At 35.4% G+C, this 26,620-nt stretch overlaps 6 protein-coding genes across 7 annotated transcripts; 4 read left to right on the top strand and 2 right to left on the bottom strand.

Annotated features, from left to right (window-relative positions):
- Window positions 1-547: 547 nt before the first annotated feature.
- Window positions 548-1,516, top strand: LOC135431913 (NADH dehydrogenase [ubiquinone] 1 alpha subcomplex assembly factor 3). Its single transcript, XM_064687322.1, has 3 exons — window positions 548-839; window positions 910-1,108; window positions 1,166-1,516. The coding sequence occupies exons 1-3, from the start codon at window positions 586-588 to the stop codon at window positions 1,304-1,306; spliced, it is 594 nt and encodes a 197-aa protein (XP_064543392.1). The 5' UTR covers window positions 548-585; the 3' UTR covers window positions 1,307-1,516.
- Window positions 1,517-1,857: 341 nt separating this feature from the next.
- Window positions 1,858-4,074, bottom strand: Mtpbeta (mitochondrial trifunctional protein beta subunit). The gene is made up of 7 exons (XM_064687321.1): window positions 3,917-4,074; window positions 3,407-3,566; window positions 3,165-3,339; window positions 2,899-3,099; window positions 2,656-2,830; window positions 2,466-2,596; window positions 1,858-2,410 (listed from the first exon to the last, which is right to left on the bottom strand). Exons 1-7 carry the CDS (start codon window positions 3,978-3,980, stop codon window positions 1,907-1,909), a joined length of 1,410 nt encoding a protein of 469 aa, XP_064543391.1. The 5' UTR covers window positions 3,981-4,074; the 3' UTR covers window positions 1,858-1,906.
- A 3,327-nt stretch (window positions 4,075-7,401) lies between these two features.
- On the top strand, window positions 7,402-14,256 carry ken (ken and barbie). Its single transcript, XM_064687169.1, has 3 exons — window positions 7,402-8,235; window positions 11,906-12,075; window positions 12,136-14,256. The coding sequence occupies exons 1-3, from the start codon at window positions 8,227-8,229 to the stop codon at window positions 13,640-13,642; spliced, it is 1,686 nt and encodes a 561-aa protein (XP_064543239.1). The 5' UTR covers window positions 7,402-8,226; the 3' UTR covers window positions 13,643-14,256.
- A 1,551-nt stretch (window positions 14,257-15,807) lies between these two features.
- On the top strand, window positions 15,808-18,639 carry TM4SF (Transmembrane 4 superfamily). 2 transcript variants are annotated; one of them, XM_064687302.1, is made up of 6 exons: window positions 15,808-15,941; window positions 16,326-16,492; window positions 17,399-17,587; window positions 17,665-17,850; window positions 18,056-18,256; window positions 18,319-18,639. In XM_064687302.1, the coding sequence occupies exons 2-6, from the start codon at window positions 16,427-16,429 to the stop codon at window positions 18,535-18,537; spliced, it is 861 nt and encodes a 286-aa protein (XP_064543372.1). In that variant the 5' UTR covers window positions 15,808-15,941; window positions 16,326-16,426; the 3' UTR covers window positions 18,538-18,639. The 2 variants fall into 2 exon arrangements, with proteins under 2 accessions (XP_064543372.1, XP_064543371.1); XM_064687301.1 differs by having other exon boundaries at window positions 15,850-16,021.
- A 27-nt stretch (window positions 18,640-18,666) lies between these two features.
- LOC135431901 (uncharacterized) lies at window positions 18,667-20,435 on the bottom strand. Its single transcript, XM_064687300.1, has 4 exons — window positions 20,303-20,435; window positions 19,911-20,177; window positions 19,527-19,854; window positions 18,667-19,473 (listed from the first exon to the last, which is right to left on the bottom strand). Exons 2-4 carry the CDS (start codon window positions 20,135-20,137, stop codon window positions 18,796-18,798), a joined length of 1,233 nt encoding a protein of 410 aa, XP_064543370.1. The 5' UTR covers window positions 20,138-20,177; window positions 20,303-20,435; the 3' UTR covers window positions 18,667-18,795.
- Window positions 20,436-22,889: 2,454 nt separating this feature from the next.
- LOC135431751 (uncharacterized) lies at window positions 22,890-25,819 on the top strand. Its single transcript, XM_064687027.1, has 4 exons — window positions 22,890-23,056; window positions 24,847-25,037; window positions 25,098-25,375; window positions 25,452-25,819. The coding sequence occupies exons 1-4, from the start codon at window positions 23,008-23,010 to the stop codon at window positions 25,717-25,719; spliced, it is 786 nt and encodes a 261-aa protein (XP_064543097.1). The 5' UTR covers window positions 22,890-23,007; the 3' UTR covers window positions 25,720-25,819.
- The last annotated feature ends 801 nt before the right edge of the window (window positions 25,820-26,620 follow it).

Below are 26,620 nucleotides of genomic sequence, written 5' to 3'. Positions count from 1 at the left end.
TCGGATACTCTTGGGCGTCTTGTTTTCCTCGTCATCGCTGGTCGTCTCCTAAAAGAAATGCTTTAACTGCGTGATATTTTCCCCACTTTTCGTGCGTTCGCTGGGCTTCACGACACGCCCTATGTTGGGGGATATAAGTTTGACGACCCAATAGAGAAAATCGAATTTGGCAGCTAACATCGCGGCGAAGCCTTCAGCGGCTTAGTACACTGAGACACTGCCGCAATTAGTCGGGGCCCTTGGGCTACGAATCGTCTCCACCTTTTCCGGATCGTTTAGTATGCCGAAATCTGCACACATACATTTAAATTTATGTTCGTTACATCGGTCATTTTGAAGACCGATGGAGCCGACGGCTTTCCATTTGACCGTTTCGCTCGTTTCTGCGTTCTCAGTTTTGTTTCTTGTGTTACAGCAAGCTGTTAATAAATTATGAACGCTATAATCAAATGTTAAGTGTGGGAAACATGTTTTCATATATCGCATTGGTTATCGATATATTTGAATATCGATACATTTGGATATCGGGTATTTTTATATTCGTTTTAGTTCTTCGCTATTGGGTTTAATAACACATAACAGCAAATGAATATACAAGCGTTAAGAACTGCGGCGTTTAAGACTGCTGGAATGAGTTGGTTTCAGTCCTTGGGACGACGGCGGCTGATCGCAACGGTAGCGACAAGACTGAGCAAAGCATATGATTATGATGGAAAAACAAAAGTTTCAATATTCAACACGGAAACAGACATGGGTCTTATGATCACAGGCTATAGCCAGTACGGTTTCCGGCTGAACAATGATATGGTCTTAATAGGACCTATTACAGTATTTCCAAGGTGTGTATCAGACAAACATGTACATACAACATGTAGCTTAATATCCATTTAAGAATTTTCAATATTCTAGGTCCGTACTGTCTTGGAACGTAAACTCTTATGATGATATAAACGAGGAAAGTCTTTCGCTTTTTCCGACATTGGAGCCAAAGATAGATGTCCTTATAATAGGAATTGGGGACCAGAATCCAACACCAGTCCTAACAAAACGCATTATTAAATTCATGAAAAAGTACAAAACAAACGTCGAGGTGCTTCGGACAGAACAGGTACGATTTCTCACAATTGTTAAATCTATCCACCAACTGCAATATTTCTCTTTGCAGGCTTGTGCCACGTTCAATTTCTTAAACGCAGAGGCCAGAATGGTGGCATGTGCTCTCATACCTCCGTTGCATATTTCTTACAATGAAAACGATGTTCTACAAACGAAGCTTAAGCAGAAACAGCTTTATGAAACAGAATAATTAACTAAATTAAACAAATCAACAACTAGGAACAAATAAGAAGTTGTGTACATTCAATGAGAATAATTAGGAGCAGATATTAAATTACATATGTTTTGCGTTCAACGAGTTAAAAATGTATGTTATATAGATGTTGTCCTTTATTTTAGAGATATGTCAATAAAACAAGGCTGCACATTAATGTCGATTTTGCCTTAGCAAAGACACAAACCCTGTCAGAATCCCGGCTGCAAATACATAAAAACAAATCAATTTGTAATTGCCCTATTTTGTGATAAAATGTATATCGTCTATAATGTATGGGTCTATAGGGAGAATCGGGAAAATAATATTTTGTATGGCAAAATATTGCTTGCTGGCGTACACGTGCTTCACTATTCTCACATATCTGCAAAGCCGTGTCATACATACTACAAGTGTATCAAATATTCTGTGTAAATCTCCGAAACATATTGTAGGTTTATGGTAAAAATTAACTTGAAATTTCGGGTGCGAGCCGTTTCGTAACCAGTTTTGGTAGAAATCTTTGTAATCAGCGTAGCACCAATACGTATTTTTATTAAAATATATTTATTGAAAAGAACTTAGCATTTTATATTTTCAGTCGGCGGTTGCTCCAGGATAACGTTCTATAAGCATGGCCACGCCTTGTCCACCAGCAGCACATGCCGCAACTACACCAAGTTTACCATCTTCGCGCACCAGGCGGTTGGCGGTGTGCATACATAGACGAACTCCCGTGGCAGCAAATGGATGACCAATAGATAGTGATCCACCCCAGTTATTCCACTTGGATAAATCTACAGATCCTACTTTCTCGTTCAGGCCCAAATATGTTTTACAAAACCAATCAGAATCCAACGCTTTCAAATTGGCCACAATTTGACCAGCAAAAGCTTCATGAATTTCCCAAGTATCGACATCTTTCAGTGTGATTCCGGCCTTTTTCAAGAGTTTTGGTATTCCATAGGCAGGACCCAATAGCAGTTGGTTGACAGGATCTTGAGATACATAAAGAAAATCACGTAGAAAAGCTTTCGGCTTTAGGCCCAACTGCTTGGCTTTCTCCTCTGTCATGATTACACAAGCTGATGCACCGTCAGACTAAAAGTACAACAAATTGATGATCGTTCGCTTATATAGTATACAAAATACGTACCAAGAATGAGGCGTTGGCAGCCGTAATTGTGCCATAAGGTTTCACAAAGGCTGGTTTGAGCTTTGCCAAACTTTCAGGGCTGGAGACTCGAATGCCGTTGTCTTTATCGACAACTTGATCAACACCTTGAACTTGAAAAGAAACATACCTTATGTAAAATATTGTGTCCAATCAGATATTATTTACATACCTTTGAAAGGAACCAAGTCCGTAAAGAATCCACTTTCCTGAGCTTTTTTGGCTAAAGTGTGGGATCTTAAAGCGTAGTCATCCTGTTCTTTGCGTGTGACATTAAAAGCTGATGCCAATCGATCGGCGGAGTGACCCATGGTCTCTCCAGACGAAAACTCCGCAACAGCCGGCAACTGCAAATGGAAAAAATTGGTGTTATTAAAGCTTGAGTTAATATGTTTGGCACAACTGTTTGCCATACTTCCGGAGCCAAAAATGCTGGTCTGAATGTCGAGAGTAACGAAAGACGCTGTCCAAGCGTTTTTGCTTTATTTGCCTTCAACATAAGGGCTCTCATCTTGCGCGAATGCCGGATCGGCACATCCGACATAAACTCAACGCCACCAGCGACAATCACATCATACGTGTTCGTAGCAATAAGTCCCATGCCAGTTGTTATTGCCTAAAATTGTATATATAAGGGGTAAATATTTGAGTTGGTTAAGAGGGCCAAGAATGAGTTTTTACCGCATTGGAGCTTATGCAAGCCATGGTAACAGTGTGGGCAGGTGTCTTATCGCTAAATCCAGCCGCTAGCGCTGCCTCGCGCGCAATATTCGAAGTTTTTACCTCCTGTATAACGCTGCCATAAACAATATAATCAACAAGTTCCTTGTTGATTTTACTCTTTTGCAATAGCGATCTATATACACAAAATATATATATATTAGCAGAAACCATATATTGTTTTCACTTCAATGGGAACTTACAGCAAAGAATGTCTAGCCAATTCATGGGGCATTAACTTCGAGTATGATGTACCAGATGTCAGAAAAGGCGTACGAACTCCATCGACAAGCACTATATTTTGGCTGTTTCCGCTTCGTTTCGGTTGTACTGCGGCTTGGACGGACAGTTGCCGGTGTCCAACTAATGTAGAAAATTAATATTTATTGTATTTATATAACTATACATATATACATATATGGTCATTAATTGCATTAGTTTTTTATAGTTAAGCCCCTTAACATTCAAAATCAATTGGCAGTCTACAAAGTCGTAGTATTCGGCTACACACATATATGTATATTCGTGGAATTTGAACCCAGAAATCGCCTCTGAGTGCGTCATGTAGATAATTCATCTTATGACAACTACAACATATTTTATTTGGATCTGTACTTTACTCTAAAATAAATGGACTTTGATCACCCAGAACTGACGTCGTCAAATGCTTCGCCTACTCAATTTACAAGTATAAATCTTAATGAATTACTTACGTCTTCTAAAGAAGCTTGTCATATTTAGAGAATTGTTTCGAGTTTGAATAATTCGGAAATTCATTTTAATTATTAACAAGACTTCAATATATGATCGATGCTTTAACTTTATTTCACCGCTGTTTAGCGATGGCCGGATAATCGACTTGGCTATGTTTCCTACAACTATCGCTAACAATCCGATATATATCGATAAATAGCCTTTACATTACGAAATGTTGGCAGTTCAAGTATTTAGCAGCTAATTAGTATGTTTATACATTTGAATATATCATGTATATACATGTTCGTATCTTTTCAACTTTCAAAACTATAACTACACTGCACATTCATGGAGTAGAAAACTGAAATAGGAAATAGTCCAATGCTCACTTTCTCATTTAAATAGGGCTACATAAATAGATTCCAAAAGTAGAGTGCCCAATTAATAGTGCAGAATGCCTAGTTCAAGGTTGAATTTAATTGTCTCCTTTTAGAAGAAAGGGTACAGGCACGTGCAGCTCATTACATTTACATACATAATGACATGTATGTTAGCATCAAGGCCATTTAAATGCAACTCACTGTACTTCACTGTTAGGATAAGTATTTATGTACATGTGTATAGTATGGACGAATATAAATACATAAGCGTCCTCAGACATTCATGTACATATTACATTACATACTATTTACATAGGTATGTGGACTCAAGAAAGTTGAAGCCGTTAAACAGTCGATACCAACGAAAAGGCAAATCGATCATTTAGGGACAATGCCTACCAAGTTTACTCTATGTGTAGAACTGTTTATGCTAATGGACTGATTGACTGATTGACTGACTGACATGTTGATCAGCACCAGTTTTATGACCTTAGTCAACACTTAAACGAGGGTGTTTTCTATCAGATCTCATTTCAACGCCCTAAATTAAACTAAAACTAATATAATATGATAACTAAGTTGCAGTTTATTGAGAACGTCTTGAATTTGAATAACTTATGAACAACTTTCGCCATATCAAAGTTCATTTTTCGATTGATTACGAAATAGTTGACAAATTTTGATAAGATTTGCCTCATGTGTAAGGAGCATGGTAAAATATTAAATGTTGATTTTGGTTCATATATAATGAAAAACAAACAATTTTTTAACTATCATATTTAGTTAAAGTGCAAAGGCATAGAAATTTTAAAACTCATTCTCATGAGTTTCTTTCGAATCATAGCCAAGTTGGCCCGCGTACGATAAAAATCGATAAAAATCTATATCGAAAGCCCGTAAAACCGATAAGAATCGATATCGGAAGCCCATTTTATGAGAATAACTCTTCGGTTTTACGAGTGAGAGTCGCGAGCTCTGGCCTTTTATATAGTATACATATATCAGGTCCATTTAATTATTTTGATACCTCGCAAAACTTAATTAATAAAAATTACAAACAAGCCACAATTCTAGGAATGCCCATTCCGTATTAGATAAGGATTCACATTCAAATTCCTTTTGGGCAAAAAGTTTCTGCTATGAAAGTTCAGATTATCTACCAACACAATTAACAACTGGATTCGAACCAGTTGGGCTCGAAATAGTTTAACAGCCTTGACTACAAATTTCTTCGGTATACATTTTACTTATTGTATAGGAAAATCATTGTAGGCTGACAAAACTCACTTCCAGCTTTCTTAAAAATGCTTTGGAATGTAAACCCGTTTTTGTGTTTTTATGTACACAACAACTTCTATTCATAAGGGCCGACACGCAAGACGCGTACATTTACATCCTTTCTTTAAAATGTGCAATTAAATGTGTCCTTGAACTACAGAGCGTATGCAAATGGGAAAGTGGACATGGACATCATTTACTATTTACTTACATCTATACAAACATCTGTACGGGAATGGATCTGTACAGGAAACAACTGTGTACTTTCAGCTAGATATCCGTGCATAATTATCTTTAATGGATGTCAATTTTAAGCGAACTCTTTGGGAAAGTTTCAAATGCTTGTAAATAGAATATATCTTAAAGAAATGGCTAACTTTTAAAATGCGAAAGGGAATTACAATAAAGGATAAACATTCTATTCTACTAATTCTCTAATTCTACTATACCTCTAGTCAATTCTTTAATAATTTAAATTTTTCAAATGTGCTCAATAAATAGGATTTCGATATCGAGGACAAACGTAACAATTGATACTGACCATAAACATATATCCTTTATGGGAATGTATACATATCCTTATGCCTGTTACATGCGTTTCCATAAAATCATCATATCCCTTTTTACCCATTATTAATAGTCCATTTTATACCCTGTAGCACATTATAAACTGCATTTGACAGGTTCTTATTCTTATTATCCGTTCAATTTTTCCTTAATTATTTTACCTCAAATCTCATAAATTATATTCTTAAGATTTGATATCGAAAAAAACAAAGATCAAGTATTGCTTCGATAGTAGAAATTCTACCTTAGATCAAGGATAATGGGATGGAAAATAAATTTAGTGGAATGACAATATTTCCTGAAAATTTAGAGGAGAAGTTTTACAACCTACAGAAAAATTTCGATAGATACTGATTTAAAATTTTGTATAATTTCAATGTTGTTGGTCCCCAAAGTAAGAAAAGAAAATCTCGTATGAAAGAAATCAGTTTGATTACATTTTCTAACCTGTATGCAAATAATAAAATTGATTGTATCACAAATAGAATATTATTGATATTTCAGAGAAAAACAAATTAAAAATTGATTATATTAACATATAAAATATGTACATATTTTATCAAAAAATAAGTGTAAAAGATGTTCTATAATACACCACATACACCCTATGTAAACTTACATAATATAATACATGTTAAGATAAAAGAAAACTGTTGGCATCTTCAACATTTAAGATAAAATGTGGTCTGCTTAAATCTAACTAATGGGGATTAAATTAAATTTAAATTTTTAAAATTTTAAATTGTTATATACATTTAATTTCATAAAAAATATTAACATTTTTAGTATATTAATAAGTATTTAGATATTTTAGTTAATAAATCTCAAATTATCTAGGTCAATCATCTGAGGGCAACGAGACAGGTGAAAATGGTTATTGATGCTGATCAAGAATATAAATATGGATATACATACAAATAAAATGTAAATGTAAAGGGTTAGTCTTTTTTGGCAAATATAAATACTAAGACAGTTTATCCAGGATTGATACATAGTCTAATCAGAAATATACATACATATGTATGTACACTATATTTAAAAGAAATGATTGATGTATTAAATGTGAAAATACATATGTATGTATGCGTGTAAATACATTCAGAGGTTAGTTTTTGTTACAGTGTTATAAAAACCCCTCTTGGGAAAGGCCTAACACATCATAAAACGAAGTGGCTGCAAGAACAAGTCCGAAGACCGACATGTTCACACGAAGACTGTATGATCTCGCTAGCTGCTGTTGTCGGCTGCCACCGTCTGTAGTTTTAGTGCACAAATAGTGCTTTGGTAGGTCGGACGTGTTGTCGGTGTGCGCGTGATTTAAGAGAGCCGCTGTGTTACTTTTATACGAGAGAGGCAAAAGCCCGATCTCTCGCTCGCAAAGTCGGAAAAAAGTTTTACCAATCAAGTTTTTTATTTCGCAATAATGTATTACATATAACAAAACTTCAACCTAGTTAAAAGTTACTGTTGTTGTTGTGAACTTTTTGTATGTGTGCGGAACACACACATGCATATGGATTGCCATCAGTATGTGCATGTGTTGTTTGTGGCATTAGCAAAAGCTAATAAAGCTGTGAACTGTACGTGCGTTGCTTAAAAACAAGATCCAATTCAAAAGAGAAATTAAATCTACTCTGCTACTATCAAACTGTGTTTCAAAATCTCGAACAAATATGATAAACAAAAACAGAAACAGTTGTCTTATATATATGAACGTGTGCAGATGTTGAAACTGAAAGTAACAATTAATAAATATATATAGTTTATAAACATACATACATTTCTACATGTGTTAATTCTGTCGTTCAATGCAAAAGGAATAGAACGCGTAATTCACACAACACATACACGTTCAGGTATATGTTGGTATGTGTGTATGTGCATACACAAACTTTAACCAGAGACTGTGAAAGTGGAAAGCTCTACTGAGTCGCATACATGTATGTATGAATGTGTATGAATACATAAATATATGTATGTATGTGCAGAAAACTACTATATTTACATGTATGCATGTATGTATATGGTTTACATACATATTCAGAAAGTCTACAGAAGATTTTCCACCTATTTGTGAAAGGGAGTAATTGCTACAAGACTTAATGAAAGAGGTAAGTTGAAAAAGTTTATTTATAAAAAGGTGTTTGTATGTATATATGTATGTCAAAATGGAGACAGTACAATTTTTTTATAAACAAAAAATAATGTTTGTAAGCTGCATGTTTAATTAAAATATAAGATGGACAATTAATGCAGATGTTTGTACATTAATACACTTATGTGGTTTTTAATATGCATAAATACATTTACACAATGCCAAATTTCAAGTTATGAAGAAAAGCGGACAATCGTACTTAAAGTTTGAATACACATATTAATGCATGTCTATATAAAGCTACATACATATGTATATAGCTGATATGTATGTAAATGTGCAGCAGAGCCCAGTTTTCTGTATACCGTCCGATCGTCACGATTAACGACAGCACAAACAACTACAACACTAAAAGATCGCAACGCAACGCTCACCCAAGCAAGAGACAAGAAAGGCTTAGTGACCTTCATAGCGTGCTTATATGAATGTATTCACACATATACAAATGCCTGAACAGACGCATGTATTAATGTATACGTATAGCTGTATATATATAAATCTATATGTACAAACATATTTCCATTAGTGTGCGTCTTTCGTGTAAGAAACTTGTGTTGTGTGCACGTCGCTTACGCTTGTCGCTCTTTCTCTTTCATTTATTATTGCGCAGAAATGTTAATAAGCTCCGTCAATATATACAAATATGTATGTTTTTATACAGTATGTAGGAGCGTACAAATATGTACATACATATATATATTTGTTTGTGTGTGTGTGCATGCATATACATACGTACATGTTTTGACACTAAGAAAAAGTGCATTAGTATAAATTGAATGAAAATATGTTTATATGAATGTATATTCATCACACAGAAAGTTATGTAGAAGAAGCAGTTCACTTTTTCTACTGAAACTGATGAGGAAAAATGAGCTTGTTCATTGTTATAATTATGTAATTCAAATTTGGGTCATTTTTACGAGTGTGGCATTTACAACATGTTCAACGACGACGAGTAGTTGTGTGCGAGTATGAGATTTTTTGGCTGGCTCACCAAAAGAGCTTTCGTGAAAGGGGAAAATGAGCAGAAACTGTGCATTACGTTAGTATTGGTCCGTGACAAACTTCAGCAAAAACAAGTTTGATCATGTTAAATCCGCTCACTTCATAAATTTGATGTACTTACTCATGTACGTATACATATTTAAGTACATACATACGTATATGCAGACAATGTGTTAAAATATATGCATAAAATGTTTACATTTTAAATATAATTCAAACTCCCTTACTTTTCATAATAGGTTGATTATCAACTTTCGTTTTTATATACAAATTATATTATAACACATATATGAAATATAAATACATGCATACGTTTGTCCATAAATATACATATAAACATACATATATATGTATGTGTGTCCATACAATTTCAAACAACGGATTGCAAAACTGTATATGCATTTATATCGAAACTACGACGACAAATTCGGAAAGCCAAGCGTAACTGAGTGATCGTATTTTGTATACACAGACACGATTTTCGTATGTATTGCTTAGCTTTCGTGAATACATTTACACATAGACATACATACATACATGTATATGTGCATGTGTATTCAGACTCATTTAGAGTAATTCGAAAGCTTTTTTACATGCCTTTATCTAACACAAGCGCAAAAAGTAATGAATGAATACACACAAACACATACATATGTATATGCTTAGAGAGAACATCATCGAGAGAAAAGCTTTTTGTGAAAGGTGATGTTTTTGGTCGTTTGTAAGCGCGTTTTTCGCTTTTCATTTTTCGCCTTTTGCTTATGAATTGCTATTTTTCGCTTTATCAAAACGAGTATGTATTTATGTACATAAATGAACATTGAAAGTATGTATGTGCACACATACATATGTATGTAAGTAAGTTTGTATGTAGTTTATGTACATTCAAACAACATAACCCAGAAGTATGGATAAGTATGTACATACATATGTCCATGCACATTTCACAATATTAAAACTGAATTTTTTAAAAATCAATGCAAAAATAATAGAAACATACTTTCGACAGATACATACATATGTATGTAAGTACATTATCAAAGAAGTGTTTTTTTATATTAACTGAAGAGAGAGGGATGGGATCTCCTTCAATAAATTTTAAAACAACTATTTCATAACATAATTCATTTAAAAATATCTTCTATTCCGCTTCTTACTAAATCTGGTTATTTTTTCAAACTTTCGTTTTATATACTATTTTTGTACTTTTGGATTGGGCTTAAATAAGATACAACTGCTTGATGTAATGTATGATGTATGTACGAGATATGATGATGTACATATGTATGTATGTATGATCAGTGCGTGTCTGTTTAAGACCCTGATAATAGATTTTCTTTCTTATAAGCTAAAGAACTCAAACCAATCATAAAACCTTGAGGGGAAAACCTGCTAAAGCAGATTTTATATGTTTTATTGTTAATTCCTGTTGAGTAGAAATGTACTTGGAGTGCTTGCTTAAAACATCACAGTTCCGTTTATTTTTTTATTGTCGTGCTCCATGCCATAAAAATGTACATATAATACCATTCTCTTGCTTGGGCAAGCCAGTCAGTCAAGTTTTATTGAAAGTGAACGTTTCTTCTCCATTCACGGCAAAAGCAAGACTATCTCTTTCTAAAGTTTTAGAGATCTGTGAACTTTAGCTTCAATGTGTGGCCCTGTAGACTCGCACACAGCGACAATTCGATAGCCACACATGCACACATGCGTGTGCACACATACATGCGCGCTGTGAATCTGTAAGCCCGTGTGCTTAAATGTGTGTGTGTGTTTAAATACACACAATGTTAACTTTTAAATTCACAAGCTGACAAGCCGTGCTCTTGCACAATACGAAATGACACATGGCCTTTTATTTGTTCATATGAACAGACATACATACATACATACATACATACATACATACGTACGCTTGGTATAAGCTGAAACGAACATGCATTTTTTTGATTTAACAATTTCGTTGGTTTTTAAATCCAATGCCCTTTCCCAAAACTTGACACCGAGAAAATTTCCAATTACAATTCTTTTGGAAAAGCTTTTAAAGCTTTTTATGCCTATGCATTAAGTTCATTCCTTGCATTCCTTAAGATAAGTTTCTCCTTCAACTGAGTAGTTTAAGAGAGTTCTGGTCGGGAGTGCCCTACAGAAGATACCCTGTTTCTGGCGCCAAAATGCTCTGCTTCTTCTTGTATGCTTTCCGTTTTTGGCATTTGATGTCCTTAGACTACTTAACCTTGCATCACATTGTACAGATTTGAATCCGAGTTGTTTAGTAAATATATTCCATATAATAATTGGAAAAATTGTTAGTAAAAGATTTTCTTTAAAATGAGTTAATTCGAATCATTTTAATATGGACATTCTACTTCAAGAGATACTGAATAAACACACCAAATAATATATAAATAAAAAAATATAAAATATATAAATTTAATCCAATATCATTCATCATCAGTAAAAATCCTTTATCCTTTACAATTACTTTTACATAAATTACAATTGATTCTACAAGAAGTAGATAACCTCTGCATTATAATATCTTTTATCTAGTATTGATAAGCGATCAAGAGAATATGGGTTGTATTTACATGGATATATGTGTTTGTTATTATTCACAGTTTCAAAGAATGTTGATGTTGCAATACAGCAAGCATGGTGAGTGCATCCTCAAAGAAATCGGAGCAGCTTTCAGAGGAGAGCATCCAGCAGACTTGACAATCGTGTGTGAAAACAAGGTGAAGCTACATGCGCACAAATTGGTACTCGCTGCCGCCAGTCCACTTATAAGGTAAGCGAATGGATGCAATAGTTAATTTGCTAAGCAGACTAATTTGTGTTGAAATTGTAGGAATTTATTGGAGGATACTCACCTGAGTGATTGCACGACAACCGTCTATTTTCCGGACGTGAATGCCACATATTTTAAATTTCTATTGGATTTCTTGTATTCCGGGCAAACGTGTATAACGTCGCGAGACGTCAACTATCTGCACGATTTGTTGCTGTTGCTGCAAATCAAGTCGGACAGTTGGAAGACTACAGATTCAGCCTATCTGAGCAGTAAATGCTCCAGCATACGTGAGAGACCACGGAAGCAGTACTCCTCCTCGCAAACTCTAGACCAATCCTTAAAATATGAAGTCGAGAGTGTGGACGAAACGAGAAATACGGCAGACTTTTCCTCGTTCTCAGCTGAAAACTGCGAGAGCGCGATCGAGTGCTCGCATAAGGAAGATGACGATGATGACTGCGCCAACAAGGACAATAAGAGCGATAAAGACACTGATGAAATTGTAAACCTTTCGGACATTCCAGCGGGTGGACTTGCCAATAATAGCAGCAGCAGCAATAATAACAATAATAATAACTCAACAATAAACCCTGTAAACTTATCCCTTGATCTTCGAACGAAAAGTGACAATGCGGCACGGAATGATAGTAAAAATTTTCAGTTAAAACAAAATAACGTCGACACAATCAGCGCACATGAAAGCACGAAGCGAAAAGGACTATTTTTTGACGCACACAAAGATGTTATGAAACCCCTCTCTGATGGATCCGATATAAATAGTTCTCCGGAGAACTATGTTGTAACGCCCCATCGAAAACGTCGGCCTGGCTTTCACAATACGCAGAGCGATAACCAACCCTTCACAACGTATCAGCACAACCTATTGGAAGAACTGCGATTGGTAAAGTCGACAACATCGCCCATATCCGGATTAGCAACAGAAAAGAACATATTATCACAGCTCGAAGATGGGACACTTAATACTGACACTATGACGCCGGAAAGAAAACTGCTGGAAGCACAACGAAATCGAGTGCAAAGCCCGGAGCTGCATCAGCAGATGCACCTGGGTCAACAATTTGTATATCAATGGCAATCGAATCAAAATGCTGCCCTTTCCACAATGCCGAATTTGCAGTCGCGACTGTCAAGTTTATCGCACATAAACCTAAACCTTGACCCAGATGGTCGCAACAGTACTACTTCCGTGTCCAATATATCCACGAACAATACGCACTCGTCGTCGGTGCGCGAATATCGATGCGAATACTGTGGCAAACAGTTTGGCATGTCGTGGAACCTTAAGACACATCTCCGCGTCCACACTGGCGAAAAGCCGTTCGCCTGCCGCCTCTGCGTGGCCATGTTCAAGCAAAAGGCGCACCTTCTTAAGCATCTGTGCTCCGTTCATAGGAATGTCATAACCACAACGAATGGCACGGACACTGAGAATCGATATAGCTGCTGTTTCTGTTCGATGTGCTTTGAGTCCGTGCAGGAGCTGGTACGCCATTTGTCTGGGCATCACAACAACCTTCTGCTCACCAAGAATCTTCGGGAATAATCTACAAAAATGGATCTGTTCGATTGGCTGCCTGTTAACGCCAATCGAATAAGTAATTGCAAAGAGACCTGAATTTTATATATACTTATAAACTTACGGTAACAGTAACAGGAGCTAAAAACAAAAAACAAAAAACAAACAAAACAAAAAATCAGCTCTTGTATAATATGTAAAATGTACATTTAAACACACATAACTTTATACACATTCAATTGTTTTTACTCAATCATTTCATCGGCGACAGACCCGTGAGACAGTCAGAAGTGCGAGCACTGCCTATTGGCTTTTAATTTAAGTCGGATTCGAAAATGTACTATATATGTATGCATATCCATTATTACATCCGATCCCCTTTCTTTGAGCCGCCGGCTGGTCCATTTGTGTGGATTATTTTAGGTCGTAAGCATATTTTTATTCAGAAGGTATTGTAATTTGTATTGTATTTTCTACTTGATTCACATTTTACTTTTGATTAACATTTTTATACACAACACACTCCTGCATACTTTTTATATGTAGTTTCAATTTTTTTTAAAATCATAAATAAGAATATTGTAAATTGTACAGAAAAAATTTACAACTTTGTAATAAAAACAAAAGCATTTCTTTTTTAAGTTTTATTCCCGACTTTTTGTAGGCCAAACCGTCAAGTAAACCTTATTATTCAAATTTCTAAAACTTTAAGAACAAATATATAAAAAAAATATATAAAAATCGATTGATGCAACCGAGAAAAATGCAATGTGTTGCAGATATCCTGCAAGACGCAATCGAGGAATTCCCAACTGGAATATATGAATGTATAAGTAAGTATCAGTATATGTTTGCTCTTCGATTGGGGACTGATGGGACTTGAAGAACAAATATAGACACACTTATTGGAATATCCCAGCATCCTCGGTGGAAATTGCGATTCAAAGAAAGTTTTTTGAAAACTATCCGATCGGATTTTGAATCATTTCAAGAGCCTCTGTGAAAATTCATTTGATACGTCGCTTACACTATTCGCAAAATCCATCCTTTTTGGATGATAAGCGCGGATCGAAGGTGGAATGGAGGAAGGGAATTCCACCGGCAACTATGGAAATTTACCATCCGATTGACATCCAACTTAGCGAGCAATAATCGGTGAGTTCAGTTCAAAATTAGGATATGAGCTTTGATTAGCTGTTGTTGGTAATGATACTTTCGAATTTTTCACAACATCGATAAGAAATTCGATTAATCAACCCAAAAAAACTATAAATACACATTTTTTTTGAAAATGTCACATTTTTGACAATTATGAAAATTGTGTTTTCTTATGGGAAAACGTACAGGCAACATTTTTCACATTTTTCAAAAATGTGACATTCGCGTTGCCACAAATATTGCATTTTTGTCATTCGCATGTAAACGTGGCACGTCAATTTATCAATCGATTGGGAAATTGAAGCCGCTAATGGGACACTTTATCTGACAGAGAATCTAACTTGAACCTGACAGAGAATCTAACTTGAACCTTAGCCATATAAGACCTTATCTACATATGGGAAAAAAGGTACTTAAAAGTTGAGACGAGCCGCGTTCCCGTCCCGCCCCGCTTCCATCTCTGTTTCAGGGAATTCTTATTAGTTTTTAGATAACATTTAAGGATTGAACGCATCGGTATATCTATATAATATACATACTTGATTCTGTATCACTGAAAACAAATTTTAAATCAGATTTTAATTATCGAATTATTTGTGAAGTGTTAAAAATATTTAAGCCTCATTAGGTATTTATTATAAATATTAGTTTTATAATATTCAATGCAATTTCAAGACCCCAAAAAAAAATAAATCAAAGTAGTCTTTGGGTTCCCGTTATAAAAATTAACAGCTGACGAATTTGATTGAACTTTCTGCAGGGTTTATTTTCAAACGAAAGCTAATTAAATGGAAACGCAGATAAATACGTGCTAAATTACCTTTACAACCAAATGATGTACACTACGAACGGAATGCAGCAAATTAATTTTTATTAGAAAAATTGAATTTGAAACAAGATTACAGTCAAAGCAAATTTGGCGCCAACGAGAGCTGCTGTCATCGAGCGACTCGAGCGACTCGAGCGACCCGTTGCCGCAACGATTGCAACCGAGCCAAAGGTTATAGATAATATTTTCACTGTTAAACTGCAAAAGTATAACAAAACAAGGAACAACGCGTCAGACCGTAAACTGCGTGTTTTTATCTATGGACGATTTTGCTCGCATCGAAGTTAACTAACTGTTATTTTTAGTTAAAATTTACAACTGTGAAGTTCGGAAATAACGGTGCGATATGTTGATGTGCTCTGTGGATTATATACAAAACAACAAGGAAAATCATTAAATAATGACAGTTACAATTTTCAGTAAAAACCAAGCAAAAATATTCTACAACTGACCAATTCGAGTCTCACTTTGGCATACATATGTACATATGTACATGTGTATTTGCAATTAAATAAACAAATATATAGAGCGTTGCATTGTGTACAACTCTATCTATTTAAATATGTGTGTGTGCAGTACATATGTATTGCATGTTTTCTTACATGCATTACATGCAAATATGCATACATGCACATATGTATACATGCATGCATATATTTGAGTTATTGATGGATGTGCTGCACACATACATTTACACTCATCTGTTCTCACATGCATACATAGATGTAAATTCGATTCGTGAGTGCTTGAACGACAGGATAAAAGACTTTTTCAAAAGTATCTGAAGCATATAAATAGAATACTCAAAGCAGAGCATATATATTATGGCTCTACCGAAAAAGATCAAAGTTTTTAAATATTTAGTTTACAGTTATGTGTTCCTCTTGGCGGTAAGTAAAATTAAATTGTTCACTGTTTGTTAAAAAACCATCAGGGTAAGGATGCATGAGAATGCACATGTATATACATATATATGTATGTATGTATTTAGGTGTATATGTATTTGTGATGCAACGACCGTTGCTCCGAAGTTGTAAGCCCGAATGCTGCAATTACACACTTGCATATACATATATATATATATACATATATTTACTAAGTAAATAAACATTTGAAACAGCAAACGAAATAAAATAATAATAATTTTATAGCAACGTGCATACTAAATCATTTATTTACAATTTCGTATGCATTGCAAAAGCTCAGCACACGCTCACACATACAGACACATGCTTATGTGTGTATACATAAGTGTATACTGTATGTACATATGTACATGCGTACACTGGCAAAAATTGGTGCTTCTGCATGTGACCTTGAGCTAATTTACCTCAGCGCATTATATACACTTTTTTAAATACATGTATTTGCACATAAATATGCTGCATATATAGATACATACATCTATATGCTACATACATACTATGCCTTACAAATGTAGGCATATTAAGGAACATACATATGTATGTGTGTGCATATGTATGTGTGTGCATATGTGTCAAGGACTGAAGTTTGTCTGCTTATACACCAAAGACAACATTTGAAAACAAATTCAAGCGAGTCAAGGACTCAGGGACTCTCCTCATGTATCTTAGATAAACATTGCTATTCCTCGCATATTCTTAGATAAATATTGCCTAAGCTTTTGCAAAGTAAAAACTATTTTCGATTAGGAGTTACCCCGAACCTTATCTATTTAATTGAAATGGAATATGCCAGCATTATTAAAAATATAATTATATGAATATAATTTGTAGTATTTATACAAGACCCTTTTCTGTTGTTACATGGTCCAGCTAACAGGAGCAGCTCAAATATTTCTGGGAACATCTCTCTTATGGGGACACTCGGTCTATTATGGCATTGTCCAGAACAAGTTGTGGGCACCAGCCGCAATACTCCTTTGCCTGGGACCTGTCACGTTCATATTGTGTTGGATGGGCTGTCAGGCAACCAATCAGAGGAAACGCTGTCTGCTTGGAATGGTAATCCAATCAGAAATGTTAATTGTTTTGCTCTTGTTTGTAGATATGTAAATACGTATTTCTAATTTCTCTTGTAGTTTGCAGCTCTTTTAGTGGCGTGTATATGTGTTCAATTTATAATCTGTGGTTGGTCCTTGGCAATGCGGGAAAATCTGCCGACGTCTGTAGAGATTTTCATAGACGATTCTTTTGTAGAGTTTTTAGACAAGTTTTCAAGGACTAAAGTCGACAACTTACATCTGTGGAATCGCATGCAATCTCAGGTAAGCCTCACCCAATCATGGCCCCCAAGAATCCCAGTAAGATTTATCTTAGCTCCGAGCTGCGGCAACATGTATTAAAACTGTAAATGCAATTTACTGCAGGGTATTCCTAGTCGGGCTCCCATCTAGAGCACCGCTCCTTGTGTTATAAGCATACTTTTATCATATCAGATCCTAGTTAAGTCAACATGTTTTATGGTTCCAGTTGCAATGCTGCGGTGTCGATGGGCCGCTCGACTATCGACGACTTTCCTTGCCCTGGTCCTGCTGCTCCCGGCCTGAACACGCCTACGAATCGGCTTGTGATACTCACTACAAGCGCGGCTGTTTGGCCGTTGTATCGGAACAAATCAAGAGTCGTCTGTTGATAACTGCATTCGGAGCTGCAATCATTGCGATTCTTCAGGTAATCACAATTCAAGACGATCACAATCAGCGAATAACGTATTATATTTTGTATTATTATAGAGCTTGGGTATCTTCTGCGCAGTCCACCTAACCATTCTGTTTGGAAAGAACGACAATACCCATCCAATGAATATGAATCGAAAAAAGAAACAGCAGCAGTTCTTACCTCTGACTATTCAGGACAAGAGGCATGATTTACCATCTCCGATCAATCTGTCGCCTTCAGCACCAGGACAGCGCGTTTTAAAAACTGCTCTGCCTCCGGCCATGCATAAATGACAGACGATTAGTTTTTAATATCTAAAATTTATGAAAACTCAAAAAGTTATAAAAATGTTGTAACCTGAGATGGAATGAATATAACTGTGACCCTCAATGTTACGTTATGGTAATTTAAAAAATTTACCGTTCGAAAAAAGAGACAACATTTAAGCTTTGTTTATTTCGCCAGCATTTAAATTAAATCTAAAAAACTGGGCTCCAATCGTTTTTGGCCTACATATATGCTCTCATATACATATACTAATTCATCGACAATTAGTATCCCCGAGAAACGTTTGGCGGTACATAGAACGCGTCCACTGCCTTGGGCTTCTTCTTCTTGCCAAACCAGCGTTTGGGATAATAGACTTTTTTCTTGTAAATTTGAATGTCGATATCTTCTTTGTTCTCGAAAAACCAAAGGTTTTGGCGCCTCGATTTTAATGTTTCCAATGTATTTTGAATGCTTTCAACACGGTTAATTGTATCCTGGATTTTAGTTTGCTCTTCTACGGCGCGCTGAAACCTTGCGTCCCACTCTTGGTAACTTTTGGCGTACTCTGACATGAGCTGTGGCTCAAAGCTTGCGGCACAATGCTTAACGCGGGCATCTAAAACCTCATCAAATGAATCAGTTTGTGTACATTTTTTAAGTGTTTCGTCCAGTAGATTCTTAAACTCAGGATTACTTTGCGCTTCCAAGATGTCAACTATTTTACGGCACAGCTGCAAAACGTCTTTATATAAAACGTCACTGTCCTGGGTAACAGACTCTTCTGCTTCAGCATAGCGATCGCACAGTACAAAGCCAAGCAATGATGCATTTTTTGCAAGTGTCCTTTCTAGACTCGCACTGGATCCTAACTTAATCAGGGCTTCGCCGAGTTGTTTTTCTTCTGTTTTCGCATTTGTATTCTCAAAGGAGTTGCGCAGAAATTTCACACGAACTTTTTCCTAAAGTAAACAAACCTTTAATATTTTGATTATAAAAGTATTTTAGAACATACCACTTCTGAGTCCTCAGACTTTTCTTGTAGGCTTGGTTGGTAGTTCTTTAAAAAGGTGTAAAACGATTTTAGAGAAAGTACAGCGACCAGCTCGTTGTTGCATAAGTCTCGTTCCACAAGTAGAGCTGCTATTTGTGCCGCTTCTCGGGTGTTTCCAGCGTGCAACAAATGGTCTATTAAATGGCATCCTGTAAACTTATCAATGAATATTCCATACTGCAAAGGGCTCCGTAGAACGTTAACTGCATCTTGTGGGCCGGAAAAGTCGACTAGTTGTTTTGCCAATATATTCGGTAGAAGCGGCACAGCGGTGCAATCCTTCAGTTTTCTAAATAAAAATAAAGTTGACTCGTACGTTCAATTATTCTTTGGTAACTGCTATACCTGAGTTTTGTTAGTTTGTCCAATAAATCCATTTGCTTATGGTCCTGGTTAACAAAAACATCTAAATCCAAGTTATTGATTCTTTGGTTGGGTACATTTTGTGGAACTTGATTTGCTAAATTGTTGAATGCACTTGAGAAGTATGACAAGCATCTTCTGTGGGCATGAATGCAGATTACACTCGATTTAAGCATACTCGCTTTAATATTTATAAAATTCTTGAGCATTTCATTAGCTAACCACGTGAGAACGCCGCTTTAATTAGAGCTGTGTAATTGAAAAAATAAATAAAAAATAAATATAAATACACCCTTTGTTAGTTGATTGCAGATAAATATTAGTTTACTAGAATAAACCAATTATTTATGTACAAACCACCTTTAGCAACGGACCTGGTTTTTGTATGCACTTATGTACATTAAAGTTGGAATAACAAAACATCTGATTTCACTGCAGGGATACCTGGCGATTTTTGTTGTTTTTCGATTGTCGATATTAAATCGAATAGCTGGGTAATTTATCAGGTAATTCTTCGTTTAAGTCATCCCACATAAGGAACGTCCAAATGAGTCGGAGGTGGTGTCTACTTCAAATAGTTTTTTATTAGGTTCCATTTCCGCCGGCGGAAGTTAACTTTGTAGTGTATTTTATTTAATATAATCAATGAAAAGCTGCCGATAACGCAGTGGCAGCACGATTAGCGAGAGTCGTGCAACAACGATACTACTTGACGATGAAAGTTTTGAACTATCGCTAAGACGGGCGATTTAGCTGCTAACTATCGATGAGTAGTCATTATAAAGCTTGAATTTTCAATTTGGCGGAGCCTTTTGTGTATTTAAAATTCTTGTAAAAAATACTGTTTTGTTTTCAATAATTAAATATACATTTTTTAATGCAGCTCGAATATTTTATAATTCATGTAAGCCATTAAATTAAGTTCTGTAATAAATAACAAAAATAAAAATTTAAATAAAAATTTTAATGTATGTTAATATCATACATACATACCTACATTCATTAATACACATTCATTAATACACTCGCACACAAACACATACAGACAAACATATGTACGCACATAAATACATATATATGTACATACATATATACATACATACATACATACATACAAACATATATAATTACATACATACATACATACCTACATACATACCTACATACATACATACATACATATACATACATACATACACATACATACACATACATACACATACATACACATACATACACATACATACATACACATACATACACATACATACACATACATACACATACATACACATACATACACATACATACACATACATACACATACATACACATACATACACATACATACATACATACATACATACATACATACATACATACATACATACATATATACATACATACATACATACATATATACCTACATACCTACATACCTACATACCTACATACCTACCGGCTCCGCCCCCTTGTTGGTCCTCCTCCTGCACCACGTTGAAGCCGCCAGCGACTAACTCATATGTGAAGCCTGCAAGCCTTACTTACATTTTTGAGAATCGAGGAGGAGGGCAGCCTTTATGAAAACGTTTTCTTATTTAAATATGCCGCTCAACAAGACAAATTGGTCTGCTATTGGAATTCAAGAAAACTTACATGCTTACATACAAACATATATACACACATACATATATACACACAAGCACACACATATTTACACACCCATACATAATTACATACATCATACATAAATTCAAGCATTCATTCATATATTTACACCTGCTTACATACATACATACTTACATATGTACATACATATTTACATATATATATTAATACATAATCAATTTGGCATATAAATATGGCAACATTATTTTTGGTCAAAATTCGTGTAAAAATGGTACCCTCAAATATCCTATATAATCATTGGTCAAAATTCCCCATCCCCATTACTCGGTCAAATCTCATCCGATTTTCACGAGGTTGGCTCTTTGTTCATTGTTTGACCTCTAGATCAATTTAGCATCTCAATCTGGTAACAATATTCTTGGTCAAAATTCGTGTAAAATTGTAAAATTGTACCCTCAAATATCCCATATAGATGTAAAAACAGTTTCTTGAATCGAATCCAGGTGATCCCCAAACTTAGTTTCTATGGAGTTCATAATTTTGTAAATTATTAGAATAAAATTTAAAGCCGAACCGCAATAGTAACCCGAACCCAAGGTTTGAACCAGCAACTGGATACATTCGAACCTGTAGACTAGTATTTACATATATATTTATATACATTTTTAACCATAACATAAATATGATAATGATGTTAGATACACATACATATGTACATAGGCAGGTACATATTAGCAGCCGTTCTTCATTTCTTACTTACATATATACACACGTTTGTTTGTAGGTAAATGTGCACATGTACATATGTACATGTAAGGTGCATGCATCGTAGACTGCACTATTTTTGAACAAACTTACATATATACACAGTTCTACTTGCATGATAACACGGGCTGATGCCCGCTATTGACTGTAGTATAAAGTAGTTAGCTGAAATCAGCGAAGCAGAAAGCCTTTCCATCCCTCACTCATGTGGCAGCTGCTGATATACACACATGTCTGTAAGTGCCACGAGCTGCACATTTGGATACACATGGTAAACTGAGCACAAGTTCTCCCATATACACACATACATACATGCATACATACATACATACAAGTGTGCCATAATATAAAACACGATCAAAAGAGGCAACGCCGGAACAGACAGAGCAGAGCATACATTGGTGGGTTTTGTCTCGTTGACTCTCTGCGATCCGTTGACTGTTCTGCTCAACATATATCCACGCTGTAAGTGTATATATATACATATATACTAATACATGTGTGCTTGCGTATAAACATATGAATGTGCCTAAGCGTATGCCACGGTCGACATAGTTCAGTTGTGATATACCAGACAATTGTGCTTGACCATGCCCAGCGAACGGTTCGGCAGGAGTATTTAAAATAGTGAAATTTACTGTTCTTTCTGTGTTACACTCTTTAAAGAGCCCAAAAATAAGTTAATATGCAACTCTTCTTAGCTTTGATTATTGCTACATCGACTATTTTAAAAGGTAACGGTTAAATCCGTTTTCTCATGCAATAAAAGTGTTTAATACTGATCATTTAAAAATTATTTATAAATTTAGAAATGAAATCATCTCTTCACGTGAATAATGAATGTATATATAATTACTTATACCTATATTTATACAGATATATATATTTGTTTGTGTGTTAAAAATAAACAAAACTGTTTAAAGTAAGAGCATGTTTGTATACTTTTTGCGAATATATAGTTTCATACAAATTTACAAGCAAATAAAAGTGTATTAAAATGAGGTCAATTACTAAAAAACTACTAAAAACCAAAAAACATTGGAAATATATCATTTAATTTAATTCATAATTCTGAAAAAACCAACGGATATGACACTTTTAAAATGAAAAAAAAAAACGTGTCTTGTTAAAAGAAAATTGTGCTAAAAATCAAATTTAAATTAATGTATAGAAATAAAATGTGATCATACCAATAAAATATACAAATAATTAGCAAACCACTTGCGGGAAAATCGAGGAATCTAGGATTTGTATGGGATCTGCATTTAGACTGTAGTTGAGCACTTACTTGGAAGCTGGCAAGCTTGTCCTTAGCTGGACACAAATAAAATTGTTGTCATTTTCTTAGGAAATTTGTTTCGTTGTTTTTGATATAATCAGAGACTTACAGATATGCAAGCTATAACAAGCAAAACTGCTTTGCTCCAGCGTGATCGCCTAGGAGAAAGCCTCTGTGCCTAGACTTGAGTTACTGTTCCTAAGCTTCGAACTTTCTTTTAACGAAACAAACACACATAAAAATTATGGAATTCTGCAGTCACTGTGCTATTAGCTAATTAACTAACTTAACCCCTAATCCCTGTTTTAAGCAATCAAACTAAAACTACACACACGCACATGATTTAAGGCCACACACCGATCTTATTTATAGCTTTTGCCGCCTAACATCGATACTATCAATAGTATCCCTTAAAATATATTATAAGGCGTTTATTTCGTTGCAGTGTTCTAAGCTAGTAAGAGCTTGCAACAACAATAACACTGAAGAATTTCTTGCAATACTGTGACCCTGACATGATAAATATTCGATTACATTAATCGGTATTTTGTTGATTTGGTATATTTTAGCGCTAAAGTTGCGGCAATAGCTGTTTAATGGCCTGTTCGAGGTTCACCTCCTTAACCGTTAGCCATAGGTCTTCTCAAGGGTATTTAAGACAGCCGTACTTTCTTTTTTATAAGTATAACCTTATATTCATTTTGTTACAAATGTAACTCATTCAAGGACCTCAAATTAGATATATATACATATATATATATATATTCTTGATCAGCTAAGCTTATAGACTTAAGAGTATACGTACCATATTGTGAGTTTTAAGAAAACAGAAGAATCTAATGTTAAGTAAAAATTTGATTTAAAAAGGGATTATTTTTAGAATTTTCTGAAGAGTAACTTGTAAGGAGCGAACTTTGCCCGCTGTTAAGCAAAACAATCATGGGAATCAATCGTAATATTAAAACAAGGGAAATGTGTTTTATTAATACCTGTTGTCAATCAAAAATTCATGAAATTCTCTTTCATCTTTGATATCACGGCAGTCGATTACGCTCGGCAGATTAAACAGACTTGAAAACGAATGTTCCGTAGAGCGAATCATTCCTACTTTCTTCCGTACGTCTTAAATAGCACTAGGATTTATTACATTAACGTAAATTAAGCCCAAAGTGGGACAATTTGAATGTAATATCAAAATGTAATTAATGAGTTCTCATTCAATATTATGCTTTTCTTTTTGCAAAGATGTACGATGTCTGCCAGTCAAAATCGATGCGGAAACAAAGTTTATTGTCCTTCAGAACGACGGAATGGAACCAACCGTATTAGATTGTGATTATAATCTCAATGACACCGATTCATTTCTGACTGTCAAATGGTTCAGAAACGACAAAACTATTTACCAGTGGATCCGAGGATCGCATCCGGCGCCAATTGTATGTATTCTATTATCTTAACCTTGTCTAACAATTTTATATATGTGGTACTTTCGTTAGCCGGAATTTAAAAGTGATGTGGATAGTTCATATGAAAGTTCAACGGATCCAAATAAACAATACAGTGCACTGGCCCTCATAAATCCTTCTATAGACTCTACCGGAGACTATAAATGTGTTGTACAGACGAGAACAGAAACGATTACGGTTCATAAAAGCGTACAGGTTATTGATGTTCGAAATTTTACACTGAACATGTATCGCTATCAAATTCAAAATGAGACTCAACTGGAGTGCACGGTCTCCAACGTGTTTCCGAGGCCAACCATAACAATTACGTATGTAACTGCCCGCGAAAGGCTTGGAAATAAAAATATATATTTCAAATTTATAAATTACATTTCATTGTTTTAGATCGGAAGATGATGATATTGTTAAGGTGGTGGCCAACGAGCCCCAGGAAAACGAGGATGGATACTTTAATGCAACTACCTTTGCTGCGATCCAGGATGATGACGAGGACACGGACTCCCACAAGTGTGTTGTGACTTTCGAAGGATATTCACAGAATTTGACTACCATACTAACGTCTGGATCGTGGAAAAGTTGTACAGATTTTCGGATATTATTGCTGAGCTCCTTAGTGTATTATTTATTCCCTCGCTTGAATATTTTAGTTTAAATAAAATTTGTTGTTATATTGTTGAAACTACTGTTACACAGGGTTGTTCTTATTATTGTTACATAAAATACACCATTAAAATTAAAATGAGCAACACCAATACATTTGTATATTCCTTTTTAAATGTGTCCCGCCAACCGAACGAATACCGAAGTCCCATCTTGCTAGCGTATTTTTTTCTATCTCTTGTGTAGATTTAAAGTTCGCATATTGGCAAGTGGAACTAGAAGACAAAAGCAAACCATAAACCGCATTTATAGTCCCTAGTAGACTCTTATATCGATTCCGAGCCATCCCATTTGGGCTGTGCAATGCAGCACAACGACAAGTTCGCCTGATAGACGAGGACAAGGACAAGATAATACTCACCCAGCTGCGGTCCAATGTTTTTGTTTAGGTGAACTCACCTAAGGTACTTGTAAGTGAAGCGTATTCTTCCATGGGGCAGCACAAATCTAAAGTCTGCATCAAAGTTTTGAAATATGTCGGTTTTGTTATTGGTAGTGGCACGCATGGACCCCGGACAGATTATAGCTATATATTTAATATATAGGAAGACCGCTCATTTTTGGGTAAAGCAGGTTGGTACCGGCGCTTTATGCGAGGTTGAACGGTAAAGAAGGATAACGGCAAGTTTATTCCCATGGAAGCGGCAATTCAAGCCATTGATAAGTTGAAGACGGCACTGACCACAGCAACTGTGCTTGTATATGCGGACGTTTCAAAACCATTCATCAGCTTCGGGTGGGAACGGTCTTGTTCCAAAAGGACGCCGATAATCAGGAGCGACCCATGGCCTTCTTTTCAGCTAAGTTGAGTAAACACCAACGAAAACATGACGGCTGGCCATGGTGGTGTCGCTTGAGACCTTGCTCCGTCAGTTTTACTGGCCCGGTAGGGC

Source organism: Drosophila montana, unplaced genomic scaffold (genome assembly GCF_035044405.1).
Source record: "Drosophila montana isolate Dmon_TW-CO22-7 unplaced genomic scaffold, ASM3504440v1 contig_3200_1, whole genome shotgun sequence".
In the NCBI taxonomy this organism is placed as follows: Eukaryota; Metazoa; Arthropoda; class Insecta; order Diptera; family Drosophilidae; genus Drosophila; species Drosophila montana.
Note: the sequence above shows the minus strand (reverse complement) of the source record. Positions and strands in the feature narration are given on the sequence as shown.

What these genes read in the sequence shown, in the direction of transcription:
- LOC135431913 (XM_064687322.1), top strand. Translation starts at nt 586, where the DNA reads ATGAATATACAAGCGTTAAGAACTGCGGCGTTTAAGACTGCTGGAATG. An exon ending in CCTATTACAGTATTTCCAAG is followed by an intron (nt 840 to 909) that starts GTGTGTATCAGA and finishes TCAATATTCTAG; the next exon opens with GTCCGTACTGTCTTGGAACG. An exon ending in AGGTGCTTCGGACAGAACAG is followed by an intron (nt 1,109 to 1,165) that starts GTACGATTTCTC and finishes TTCTCTTTGCAG; the next exon opens with GCTTGTGCCACGTTCAATTT.
- ken (XM_064687169.1), top strand. An exon ending in GCCGCCAGTCCACTTATAAG is followed by an intron (nt 12,076 to 12,135) that starts GTAAGCGAATGG and finishes TTGAAATTGTAG; the next exon opens with GAATTTATTGGAGGATACTC.
- TM4SF (XM_064687302.1), top strand. Translation starts at nt 16,427, where the DNA reads ATGGCTCTACCGAAAAAGATCAAAGTTTTTAAATATTTAGTTTACAGT. An exon ending in GTTATGTGTTCCTCTTGGCG is followed by an intron (nt 16,493 to 17,398) that starts GTAAGTAAAATT and finishes TACATGGTCCAG; the next exon opens with CTAACAGGAGCAGCTCAAAT. An exon ending in GGAATCGCATGCAATCTCAG is followed by an intron (nt 17,851 to 18,055) that starts GTAAGCCTCACC and finishes TTATGGTTCCAG; the next exon opens with TTGCAATGCTGCGGTGTCGA.
- LOC135431901 (XM_064687300.1), bottom strand. Translation starts at nt 20,137, where the DNA reads ATGCTCAAGAATTTTATAAATATTAAAGCGAGTATGCTTAAATCGAGT. An exon ending in GACAAACTAACAAAACTCAG is followed by an intron (nt 19,855 to 19,910) that starts GTATAGCAGTTA and finishes ATTTTTATTTAG; the next exon opens with AAAACTGAAGGATTGCACCG. An exon ending in AGTCTGAGGACTCAGAAGTG is followed by an intron (nt 19,474 to 19,526) that starts GTATGTTCTAAA and finishes TGTTTACTTTAG; the next exon opens with GAAAAAGTTCGTGTGAAATT.
- Mtpbeta (XM_064687321.1), bottom strand. Translation starts at nt 3,980, where the DNA reads ATGAATTTCCGAATTATTCAAACTCGAAACAATTCTCTAAATATGACA. An exon ending in TTGGCTAGACATTCTTTGCT is followed by an intron (nt 3,340 to 3,406) that starts GTAAGTTCCCAT and finishes TTGTGTATATAG; the next exon opens with ATCGCTATTGCAAAAGAGTA. An exon ending in CTTGCATAAGCTCCAATGCG is followed by an intron (nt 3,100 to 3,164) that starts GTAAAAACTCAT and finishes ATACAATTTTAG; the next exon opens with GCAATAACAACTGGCATGGG.
- LOC135431751 (XM_064687027.1), top strand. Translation starts at nt 23,008, where the DNA reads ATGCAACTCTTCTTAGCTTTGATTATTGCTACATCGACTATTTTAAAA. An exon ending in TACATCGACTATTTTAAAAG is followed by an intron (nt 23,057 to 24,846) that starts GTAACGGTTAAA and finishes CTTTTTGCAAAG; the next exon opens with ATGTACGATGTCTGCCAGTC. An exon ending in AGGCCAACCATAACAATTAC is followed by an intron (nt 25,376 to 25,451) that starts GTATGTAACTGC and finishes TCATTGTTTTAG; the next exon opens with ATCGGAAGATGATGATATTG.